The following is an 11,824-nucleotide window of genomic DNA, read 5'->3' as shown; positions in this document are numbered from 1 at the left end:
TTTTTTTTTTTTTTTTTTTTTTTTTTTTTTTTTTTTTTTACTAATGCTTGTTCGTGGATGAGTTCCTGTTCCGAAGGAGTTCTAATCTATGTTTGCATCGTCTTCTTCCTTGATCGTTTGAAAACTAGTTTGTACGGTAGCGGTCTAAGCGAGAATAAGCATGCTATCTTCATTTCGATGACTTCTGAAACGTTTTCTTGCTTTGCATGACCAATCATTTCATTATTTATTTGTTTTTCCTCAAGTAATTGGAGTTTTACGTATTTTGACATTTTATTTGTGAATTTATTCACTTGACTTGAATCAGTTTTTCTTAATGTTGTTTCAGATCAAGGATGGCGTCCATGGGAGCCGTGACTGTTTCCAACTCTGTGTCGAGGAGTTCTCTCATCGTAAGTCATGGGCATTCGGTTTCAGAGACCAAAAAGAGCCTATCGCTGGTTGGCCTGAAGAACCAAGTAGAAACTCACAAGGGATTGAAATCGTTGAACAATTTGGATATGCTGCGGAAGAAAACCCCTTCGAGTGCTATTTGCAGGACTGCCAGTAGGAAAACTGATGGAAATTGTAGAACTGCTGGGAAAATTTTGTGTGAACAAGGGATGAACATAGTGCTTGTGGCTGCTGAAGTTACTCCATGGAGCAAAACTGGTGGGCTTGGTGATGTTCTTGGAGGATTGCCTCCAGCATTGGCTGTACGTGAAGGTTTTCGATTCATTTTGTCTTAACTTTCTGCTACGGCCTGAATTATTGTCTACTTTTATCTTTTAGGCTAGAGGACATCGTGTCATGACAATAGCTCCTCGCTATGATCAGTATAAAGATGCTTGGGACACTAACGTAACAGTTGAGGTAAAGAAGTTTCTCATCTCTAAAAAACGAACACCTTTTGTGGGATGGGACAAAGTAACAGTTTTGTGATATTTTTTAATGAACATGACCAGATGCAAGTTGGAGATCAAACTTTAAATGTAAGGTTTTTCCATTGCTACAAACGAGGAGTTGATCGAGTATTTGTTGATCACCCAATGTTTCTAGAAAAGGTAATGTGAATTCCACATTGCAGTCTGTATAGATGGTTCTGCCTGTTTCTTTCTTCTGATGCTTTGTATTGAGGATCTCTGCAGGTTTGGGGCAAAACTAAATCTAAACTATATGGGCCCAAGGCAGGAGTGGATTATGAGGACAATCAGTTGCGATTTAGCCTATTGTGCCAGGTGACTAATCTTATATTCCTTTTACTTGCAGATCGTTTTTTCTTTTCAGCCTTGAGGAGCGGGATAGTAGGAACAAAAATATATACATTTTCCTTGTTTTGTTTCCATATGATTTTTCTTGTTTAAGCTATGTTTCTGTTCATTGCCATCAAAGTCATATAGATACAACCAATGGAATTATAGAATCTAATTAGTTAACTTTCATTGAGTGCCATTTCGTAAAATTGAAGAGTTTTCTTTTACAAATTTCATTTAGTCAATGACGTTTTTAAGTAGTTCATGCACAAAAGTACCCTATTTTCTAGGTCTTCATTTACTTCACTGAGAGACATGGTTTGTAGTGTTTGAACATCTATTATACATTTAACCATTGAATACCTGTGTTCATCAGGCTGCTCTGTTGGCGCCTTTGGTTCTAAATTTGAACAGCAGCGAGTACTTTTCAGGACCATATGGTATGTGTATTAATTTTTCCCCAGTGATTCAAATTAATTGTTAATAGTCCAGGAATGATTCAGAAAGATGATGCGCTTTGCTAATCATCGCAGGGGAGGATGTCGTATTCGTTGCCAATGATTGGCACACAGCTCTTCTTCCATGTTACTTAAAATCTATGTATCAAGCAAGGGGAATTTATTCAAGTGCCAAGGTATGTTTGTGCCAAATTTGTATTCTCTGTTTCAGTCGACTCGTTAGCATCATTATTGACCATAAAAATTACAAGATCTGATATCGGACTCTTAAATGCTGACAGGTCGCTTTCTGCATTCACAACATTGCTTACCAAGGCAGATTTGCTTTCTCAGACTTTTCCTTCCTGAATCTGCCTGATCAATTCAAGAGTTCCTTTGACTTTACTGATGGGTGAGTGCCATCAATTACTTTCCATTTAACCTGCATCTCAGAAAATATCATTCTTCCGATACGTCTTCCTAAGCAATATTGGTTTCTAGGTATGAAAAACCTGTGAAGGGAAGAAAAATTAATTGGATGAAGGCTGGAATATTGGAAGCTGACAGAGTGTTGACTGTTAGTCCATACTATGCTCAGGAGCTTGTTTCTGGAGTTGAGCGGGGTGTTGAATTGGATAACAGTCTTCGTTTGACCACGGTTACTGGTATATTGAATGGTATGGATGTCCAGGAGTGGAACCCTGCCACCGACAAATACATTCCTATCAAATTCAATGCTGAAGCTGTAAGTTAACTGATAGGGTTCATATTTTTCTTTTATATTGATTGAAAAAATTCTTAACCAGACTTCATTTTTAGGTCACGGAAGCAAAAGCTCTTTTGAAAGAAGCTCTTCAAGCAGAAGTTGGATTGCCTGTTGACAGGAACATCCCTTTGATAGGATTTATTGGTAGACTTGAGGAGCAAAAGGGATCCGATATCCTATCAGCAGCTATTCCAACGTTCATTGGTGAAAATGTTCAATTGGTCGTCCTTGTACGTATATATGTACCTTATTTATTTTGCCAAATTACTGTTGTATTTGTATAAAAGTTGATTTCCATGTTCTTTCTGCTAGGGAACTGGCAAGAAGTACTTGGAGAAACAGCTTGAAGAGCTAGAGATAAAATATCCTGACAAAGCTAGAGGGGTGGCAAAATTCAATGTTCCTTTAGCGCATCTCATAAATGCTGCAGCTGATTTCTTGATCATTCCTAGTAGATTTGAACCTTGTGGTCTCATCCAGTTGCAAGCTATGCCTTATGGAACAGTAAGTCACCAAGAATCTCCTATACATACAGTTATCTTCCCAACTACTTCACAGTTTACAGATTTGGAACTTTCTGATAGTTATCCAACTTTTGTTGGCACATCTGTCACAGTAGCTTGAAAATGTTAATACGTTACAATTACAGATTCCATTGGTAAGCACAACTGGTGGACTTGCCGACACTGTTATTGACGGTTATACAGGGCTCCAAATGGGTGCTTTCAGTGTTGAAGTAAGTACTGAGTTTCAAATCCCCGTCATATGCTCTTCCTAGTACTGAGTTTCAAATCCCCGTCATATGCTCTTTCTTTTTGTTCTTCATTTTCTCTTGGGTTTTCCAGTGTGAAACGGTTGATCCAGCCGATGCAGCTGCAATTGGTAAAACTGTACTAAGAGCCCTTGCACTCTACGGCAGTGCTGCCCTTGAAGAAATGAGACAGAACTGTATGGCTCAAGATTTCTCTTGGAAGGTAAGTTCATCACAAATAAATAGCCTTTCTCATCACCAGATCATGTTATTTGAAACAATGTCGCTGTTTTGGGTAATTTATGCAGGGGCCAGCCAAGCTATGGGAAAAATTGCTGTTGAGCTTGGGAGTTGATAGCAGTCAACCTGGAATTGAAGGGGAGGAAATCGCTCCTCTTGCCAAGGAAAACGTTGCCACTCCTTGAGAAAACTGGCGGAAGTGACAGATAAATGTCTGCATAAATTTCTAGTTTCTCTTAGTATCTTAGTATAGGGCTAATAATTGGTAATGGACGTGGATATGAAGAGAGGGAAGTGGTAAAGCAGTGAGATTTGATCCTTCAGAGCATATCCACAGCTGCCAACAGCAGGCAGGTGAATGGCTCTATCCTCCAATTGATGGCCGCTCCTCAGGTCATGACACGGTTGACAGGTAGTACCCTGTATTTATTGTATTCCGCCAAGGAAAAAGAATTGGAAAATAAAGTACGTCTGCAAATTTTGTTTTTAGCTTTTGATCTTTTGTTATCATGGAGTATGTATGTGATATAGTATAATGCATCTCCTAGTTTTTTCCTTGCCACTTGTTAACTTAATTCTTTCGACTTAAAAAGGCCAGCATCGAAAATTGCATGCCGATAGAATGATGTTTGATGGGGGTGGAGTAGAAAATTTGAAAAATGCATCATACAGGTTGGTTGATGTTAGTTGTTCAATGTTCATTGATTTCAAAACAGGCCATTAGGTTATACGGGAGTTGAACCCTTTTATGACTGATTCCCAAAAGATAAATGTGATGATAGAAAAGAGAGACATGTAAAGGAATCAAGGCATCATGTGGAGATGTGAGGTGAAGGTGAGAGGAGAGGGGAGGGAATGGACAACTTCATGACCTGTAATTAACTATCTTCATCTACTTCTATTGATTTTTGTATTTAATAGGTCGTTCATATATTTAACCTATTAGATATAAAAAGAAAGTTTAATATTCTATTAAATTTAAATTTTATATTAAATAGATTTATTAATTAAATAATTGTTGAATAGGTTAATTAAGAGTTAGAGATGTATTTGATTTTTTTTTTAATACAAAATTGAAAGAAATAAATGAATTAATTGTTAATTTGGATACATATTGAAGTTGCATTATTTAATGAGATTCAAACATTTTGAATTTCCTAAATTAGAAGATAGGAAGAAAATATGTCATGACGTTGGATTAATCATATTTTAATAAATGATTACTTTAGGTGTTAGTTGATGAAAATTAATACATAAAACTCATAAAAACGAATTATACTAAATTGTGAAGTTTATTACAAAATGTTTAAACGAACAGGTAACACTTTTTGTTCTTTTCCTTTTTCCCCTTTTTTGTTTTTTTTTTTAATCAATGTTCTACAAATGACAACAACCCGCACGGCTCTTCACCTTACTTCCGCCGCACACTCAACTCTCTGTCCACTCTCCTACCAGACACCGGCCGACAGTTCACCGTCGCCTTCTCCGGCAACCGACTCCGACGACAGCGTTTCTGTTCTGCCTCCAGATCGCTCCTCATTCTCACTCTTCAGTGCAGTGACTCGCATTTTCGGACTTTGAATTCCACTTTTAGGCTACTGAAGTTTCAAGCTCCATGGAGCTGAGAAGGTTCGGATTCGAGCAATGCGGTTCGTTCGTTCTACTTCTGGTTTCAGGTGATCTGGAATTTCATGAACTTGTGCTTTTTTTTTGTTAGTTTAAGATGTGGATTTTTGTGAAATTGTGGAGTGTTGTTCAGTTGAGAGTATCTTGCACTTGTTGTTTTGTGAAGGTTTGTTGTTACTGCCTGTTATGGTGAGTTCAATTGGAGTGAACTACGGTCAGATTGCGAACAATCTTCCTGCTCCGGAGAATGTAATTCCGTTGGTGAAAGCGATTGGAGCTACGAAGGTGAAGCTGTACGATGCGAGTCCGAAGGTTCTTCGCGCATTTTCTAACACGAGCGTGGAGTTCATAGTCGGACTTGGAAATGAGTACTTGGCCAAAATGAAGAATCCAGCTTGTGCTCAAGAGTGGGTGAAGAATAATGTTCAAGCCTACTTGCCTGGCACTAAAATCACTTCAATCTTCGTCGGTAATGAGGTATTAACCTTCAATGACACTTCACTCAGTGCTAATTTACTACCGGCGATGCAGAGCGTGCACACGGCGCTCGTGAATCTAGGGCTAGATAAGCAGGTGGCCGTCACAACGGCGCATTCTTTGGCTATACTTGAAACTTCGTATCCGCCTTCCTCCGGAGTCTTCCGTAGGGATTTAGTTGATTGTTTGGTCCCAATCTTGGACTTCCATGTCAAGATCGGCTCCCCGTTCTTGATCAATGCGTATCCTTACTTCGCTTACAAGGCGAATCCGAAGCAGGTTTCGCTTGATTTCGTCCTCTTCCAACCGAACCAAGGGATTTTAGATCCTGGCTCGAATCTTCACTACGAAAACATGCTGTTCGCACAGATCGACGCGGTTTACTATGCGCTCGCCGCTGTTGGTTACAAGAAGCTTCCTGTTCACATCTCGGAGACCGGATGGCCGTCGAAGGGAGACGAAGATGAGGCCGGTGCGACTCCGGAGAATGCAAAGAAGTACAATGGGAACCTACTCAAGTTCATCTGTCAGAAGAAGGGGACGCCATTGAGGCCGAGCTCGGACCTCAATATTTACGTGTTTGCTTTGTTTAATGAGAATATGAAGCCTGGACCAACTTCGGAGAGGAATTATGGACTTTTTAAGCCTGATGGTACGCCGGTGTATCAGCTCGGATTTTCCATTAACGACGCCGTGGGAAACGGGACTCACGGCACTTCCGGAACTTCCGACGTGCAACCTACGCCACCGGGATTTCCCACTACCTCCACTGGTTATTTGTCCATTTCTTCCGCCAAGGTAAATTTTTACCATTACCTTCATTGTTTTCTGAATGATTATTATTATCTTTTTTGCTTGATTTGCGTTGGGTTCATAAAGTGACAAAGTTAGAAACAAGCATAGGGTTAAGCTAGGGCTTTCTTTATTTATACCCATAATCTTTCCTTTAATGATGGGACTCCAACCGAGACAACCCAGGGCAAACATCAACTAGAAAAGAGGGAATCGAGCAAGAGGGAGATTTGAGCGTGAGGGACTGTTGTCGAGCAAGAGATAGAGAGAAAGAGATCAGAGGGTAAACTAAAAACATTAGCCCCAGGCCCAATTTTTCTCTCAATTTTAGTTTAACAAGTCCAACGAGCCTGATAAATTTAAATCAACCAACCTGTCTACACTCTGTGCTGTTTGCATAATTGCTCTAAGTGACCTCATTCGTGACTTAGACCGACCTTAAGCCCAATAATTTACGTTCTCTTAACTCGTCCTAGTAAATAGGGTTTTGGCACCCTTTACCCTAAAGTTATTTGAAGTTTGGGACATTCCAAAAAGAGTCTAATAAGTATTTGAACTTTCAATTTTATATATAATAGATCCTTAAAAAAAAAATTAAAAATTTAATTTTATATCTAGATCTATAAATTTTAATGGTAGCTTTTAGAGTTCCTAAATTATATAGAGACAAACTTCAAAATTGAGGATCAAATTTATATTTAATAGGAAATATTTCATAATGGGAGTATGAATTGTAAAGAGTTGAGTGGGGGCCATATTTGTGATTGGTCATTGGTGGGAGCACATGGATGCATCAGCCCAATTGCAACTCATTGGATTCTTCATCAGTTAACTTTAAGGCCATTCTAAAATTTTAAGTTGCAGCCATATGCCTATCCCCATTTCCTTTGACGTGGTCCTGAACACAGTTCGTCTTTATGCTTATTTTTTTACCTTGGCAGCACAAGATAAATGTGTAATATTCTCTACTTTTTTTTAGCTCCTTTTTGTTAAGAACATTCCAATTTCTTTTGGAAGCTCAAGCTTTCAAGTCAAGTTGGTAAGGAAATGACCTCAAGCTCAAAACTTTTCTTGCAAGATTCCTCTATGCAATGCACTGCCACTGTGGAAAACCAAATTAAGTGATTAGATAAATTTGATTAACTCTTAAGGCCATTCTAAAATTTTAAGTTGCAGCCATATGCCTATCCCCATTTCCTTTGACGTGGTCCTGAACACAGTTCGTCTTTATGCTTATTTTTTTACCTTGGCAGCACAAGATAAATGTGTAATATTCTCTACTTTTTTTTAGCTCCTTTTTGTTAAGAACATTCCAATTTCTTTTGGAAGCTCAAGCTTTCAAGTCAAGTTGGTAAGGAAATGACCTCAAGCTCAAAACTTTTCTTGCAAGATTCCTCTATGCAATGCACTGCCACTGTGGAAAACCAAATTAAGTGATTAGATAAATTTGATTAACTTGCTGGTACATAAAATCATTAATTTCGCTGTTTGCTCGACGACTGTTAGTGGAGACTGATAAACAGTGGTGATGCTTTGGTGGCAGGAGAGAAGCCGTTGTCTGGGATTCTTCTCAGTGTGCCTGTATCTGATGCTGTTCAAGTTGCTACTTTGAATTTAGGAGATTATTTGTATTTTCAGTGTATGTTTCCTAAAGATGCTTTGGATTTATTTCATTTATCAGAATCAGAATTGGAAGATGCTAAAGAGAATAAGAGGCAGAGTCGGATTTTGGAAAAGGTAAATATTCTGTTCCTTTCCTTGTATGTCTCTGCCTTTCTTTTTGCTATTCTTTTGTATGTGGCCATTACATATGTTATTCGGCTTCTGCTTTACTGCAAACAAAGGTGGAAATTATGAATGGAAGCCTTTTTTCTTATAAGTTATAAAACAGATAACTAAGTGAGAGACAAATACTCAATCTTGTTCAATTTTTAAGTGAACATTGCCCCCCNCCCCCCCCCCCCCCCCCCCCCTATAGGCCGTTTAGGACATATCCTCTTTGGCAATAATCTGGAACAAGGACAGAAAAAAAAAATATATATATATATCGACTCATTTTTTCTTTTCGGTTGAGTGCCAATATTCTGACTTTTGCTCTTGTCTGATCTTTTTGCTTACCTCTTATATTGTCAAGCATTTCACAACGTAAAAGTAACCATATGATTGGAAAGTTTATTGAATCTACCACTAGTTACCCAATGAAGTGGGGTCGAACAACAAAACAACTGACAGAGCCATGTGACAAAAGAAAAAGTTGTGTTTATAATTTTTGTCATTTCCATTTTTGTTTGCATTTCTATTTGATATTCTCAGCTGGATCTGATCTGTCAATATCTATATCTCCATCTCTCTTTTTTTATCCTGTTTTTATTTTTTTAGTTATTAATAATTTTTTAGTTGGGTTCGTCGTTGGCCAAAATCTGGTGGATGGAATTCTTTTAATCTCTCTTTTTGATGCATTTCTATTTCCTCTACTACCCCTCATGGTCGGTTGTAGTTGGAATTTTTTGAGATTTTCATTGATTCACTGATTTTTTTTAGTTTTTCTTTACCAGCATACCAATGGGAATACAAAAGTTTCATCCCTAAATAGGAATTTAAGATCCAATTGATATGGAAGTATTTGTATCTAATCGGTGTAGTGTGACAGTTAGGATTTGGAAATGGCCAAATAAGCACACACATATTATGATTATATAGACAGCCACAGTTTTCGATTATGATTCAGGCGACTCAATTTTCACCTTTAATCAACTTGACTTGTTTTGGACACGAATGACATTTTCTTAGCAAAATTTGAAGGCATAGGTAGTCATATTTCTTATTTTCCATCAGATTTTTCATTATGAGTTCAAATCTTATTGAGCTCCTCAAAACCATTGTATTTATATCAAGTTTTAATGAATGATCTTACAGATAGTCTACAAAGAAATGTCTATTATTATTAGAATATTGACGTTCAGAGAGAGCTTCAATTGTGATTTAAAATGATGACAATGGAAAGGGTTGGCCTAAGTTTTGCATTACACTAAAAATTTCCTTGAGTTAATCAGTAACAACAGTAAATGGTCAGCAGCCACCATGGTAACAGCTAACAACAAATGAATGGCAGCCACCACTTTGCCTCTAGAGGCAGATTTGCTCCAAATCTACACGACCTACCTAATCACACAACAAAATTTATCTCAAAGAATTGATGAATATACGCTTTTATGTACCTCTAAACTGTAGGACGCTTTTATGTACCTCCAAACTGTAGAATTCCTCGTTTGAACTATTCTATTTCTCCCTTTGATTGGCCTTCATTAATGCTTGAACCATGAAAAGTTAAGCTTCCTTGTAGCAGCCGGAACGCAGCTGAAACAGCACAATCCAGAGTCATAATATCCATTTCTGGTGGAGGGCTTGTGATGCTTTTTTCCAATTCATTTTTCAACTCTTTGATAGAACAGCAAATAAGCAGCCGATGTCTTGATCTCTTCTTCATCGACCGGGGAAACGTGACTGTCATCGAAGTGGTACCACCTCTTCTCATCGATTAACTGGATATATGAAAAACAGCCGTCACACAAAAAGATAATTTAAATTAATAAGACCAAGAACACAATTATTGCTCAGGGGTACGTAGAAAGAAGAAAAATTAAGTCCTGTACCTTTGAATATGCAGTGTAGTGCCCTCTGCCAAGACCACCATTATGGTTGCTAATGGCATATAGGTTGTATAAGTAAGATTTTCCATCATTGCTCTTCACATATTTGCTCAAGTCAAGATTGTGAATAGGGAAATCAACAAAGGTATCGAGTTTTCTTTTAAGGTATCTGCGGTATGAAAAACGTTTCAAGTGAAACACAATAATCTCTGGCAACTTCCACAAGTCTAACTTCTTTGTAGCCTGTCCATGTTCTTTGCACACAGGGCAGTACCTGCAAAAAGTGGAAATCTAAGATGGAGAATGAGACAAACTAGAATATAGTTAGAGCCACTACAAATTTTGGATATGAGGGAACATCATATTACCACATATCATCAGGACCTAAAGGTTCTTCAGTCAGGAATGCTTCCAAGCATGAAAATAAAGAGGTTGCTTCCTGCCGTGTTTTCTTCATGAACCTTGTCTGGTGAACAGGAGGAAAATCCTCGATGTAGCCCACGTCATATAGTTTACGTTCTCTGTCGGTCCAATCCAAGAAAACCTTTATAAGTGGACCATGTTTTATAGCAGAATCCTTACCAATTGGCTTGCAGCTCACACCGCTAGCATCGGTTAAAAGAAGTTGAAAGAATAACTCTTTTTCAGATGTCTCCTTTACTTCATTGTCCATTGACTGGCTCCTAGAACCAGACCGAGGACTGCAGTTGGCTGGTTCATCATTAATTTCAAAAACAAAGTCATTTTCTTTGCTACTATGAGATACAGTTGAAGAGTATGTTCTTCTCAAGGGAAAGAGGATCTTAGACACAGCTGCATTTATGTCAGCTCCACTATGGAACTCTTCTCCCAAATATGTGACTAAAGGAGTTCCGAAAAGCTTTCTCTCCAAGCCCTTCGAATGGTCTGTTGAGTATCTACATACCAAATGCCACATTAATAATATTCAAGCAAAAAGAAGATAAATATTAGTACAGAGTGACTATATCTAACTGACAAGTACCAATGTATTTTCTACCATATAAGAACCAGAATTGAACACACGAGAATCAATATAGAAAAAAAATCACTTTCTTGTTTGAAATACCAAAATATTGAATGGACCACAAAGATCACGATTTGCAAGTAACATTCTCTTGGTATGTGGAAGCTTCAAAGTTTGCTGTCACACTATCGAGTATGAGGAGACTTTTAGCCACTTATTCAGCGTGATTTCATTTCCAAGGAACGGTATTTTAACCTTCAATTAGAGCAGTGTTCCAACTGAAGCAATCTATAGAAGATCTTTTGCAACTAGATAAACTCTTTGATCAAACTCATCTGGAGGTTGGTTCTCCAAAGGCAATCATTGGTGATGGTGGGTTTAATCTTCCCTCTACCCAAGGCATTAAGTTTGTCTCCATCGATGAATACTTTTTATTTCTCATCATTTACAAAAATCCAATAAAAGAGATAGAGAAATTACTCAGACAGCCGTGTACAGCAAAAAGGAGCAAGCAAAACATGAACTTAATTACAGAGTCCAGAACGACAAATTGTCAGGCAGCAAAGTGGGCTTAAAAGTTTGCTAAAATTCATGCTTCATATCAGACAACTACATAAATAGAATATTACAAGGAAGCATACTTTTCCACCGATCTGTGAATGATCTCTAGCTTTGGTCTTCCAGATTCCCTTTTTGGAAGGCGAAAGGCAACTAGATACTCTTCATCTTTAATTGAGGCCAAAAATTCAAGAGGGTTATCAAAATATCGGTAAATCTTGTGATCATAAACCTGACAATGAAAAATTTAGAACTTCAGTCAAAACTACACACACACACACACACACACACACACACACACACACACACA

The 11,824-nt window shown here is 38.0% G+C and overlaps 3 protein-coding genes across 5 annotated transcripts in view; 2 read left to right on the top strand and 1 right to left on the bottom strand.

Moving 5' to 3' along the window:
* LOC111459310 (granule-bound starch synthase 1, chloroplastic/amyloplastic-like) overlaps positions 1–3,983 on the top strand; it is a 4,492-nt gene extending 509 nt beyond the window's left edge. Inside the window, exons 2-14 of the mRNA XM_023102154.1 lie at positions 329–695; positions 772–852; positions 945–1,043; positions 1,128–1,217; positions 1,609–1,672; positions 1,766–1,866; positions 1,972–2,081; positions 2,171–2,414; positions 2,489–2,665; positions 2,748–2,939; positions 3,085–3,171; positions 3,281–3,409; positions 3,495–3,983. Coding sequence (XP_022957922.1) covers positions 336–695; positions 772–852; positions 945–1,043; positions 1,128–1,217; positions 1,609–1,672; positions 1,766–1,866; positions 1,972–2,081; positions 2,171–2,414; positions 2,489–2,665; positions 2,748–2,939; positions 3,085–3,171; positions 3,281–3,409; positions 3,495–3,611 — 1,851 coding nt within the window. The 5' untranslated portion in view covers positions 329–335 and the 3' untranslated portion in view covers positions 3,612–3,983. The remainder of the gene's footprint in view (positions 1–328; positions 696–771; positions 853–944; positions 1,044–1,127; positions 1,218–1,608; positions 1,673–1,765; positions 1,867–1,971; positions 2,082–2,170; positions 2,415–2,488; positions 2,666–2,747; positions 2,940–3,084; positions 3,172–3,280; positions 3,410–3,494) is intronic.
* A 539-nt stretch (positions 3,984–4,522) lies between these two features.
* LOC111459311 (glucan endo-1,3-beta-glucosidase 11-like) lies at positions 4,523–8,726 on the top strand. Its single transcript, XM_023102155.1, has 3 exons — positions 4,523–5,102; positions 5,219–6,327; positions 7,865–8,726. Exons 1-3 carry the CDS (start codon positions 5,042–5,044, stop codon positions 7,931–7,933), a joined length of 1,239 nt encoding a protein of 412 aa, XP_022957923.1. The 5' UTR covers positions 4,523–5,041; the 3' UTR covers positions 7,934–8,726.
* Positions 8,727–9,312: 586 nt separating this feature from the next.
* LOC111459692 (ubiquitin carboxyl-terminal hydrolase 9-like) overlaps positions 9,313–11,824 on the bottom strand; it is a 12,135-nt gene continuing 9,623 nt past the window's right edge. For 2 of the 3 annotated variants that reach the window (XM_023102709.1, XM_023102710.1), the window contains 5 exons: positions 11,598–11,746; positions 10,727–10,888; positions 10,340–10,669; positions 9,975–10,245; positions 9,313–9,863 (listed from right to left, as the gene is read on the bottom strand). In XM_023102709.1, coding sequence (XP_022958477.1) covers positions 9,747–9,863; positions 9,975–10,245; positions 10,340–10,669; positions 10,727–10,888; positions 11,598–11,746 — 1,029 coding nt within the window. In that variant the 3' untranslated portion in view covers positions 9,313–9,746. Of the gene's footprint in view, positions 9,864–9,974; positions 10,246–10,339; positions 10,889–11,597; positions 11,747–11,824 lie in introns of all 3 variants that reach the window. The other variant, XM_023102708.1, reaches the window with a different exon arrangement.

This window comes from Cucurbita moschata, unplaced genomic scaffold, assembly GCF_002738365.1.
Source record: "Cucurbita moschata cultivar Rifu unplaced genomic scaffold, Cmos_1.0 Cmo_Scf00022, whole genome shotgun sequence".
Taxonomy (NCBI): Eukaryota; Viridiplantae; Streptophyta; class Magnoliopsida; order Cucurbitales; family Cucurbitaceae; genus Cucurbita; species Cucurbita moschata.
Note: the sequence above shows the minus strand (reverse complement) of the source record. Positions and strands in the feature narration are given on the sequence as shown.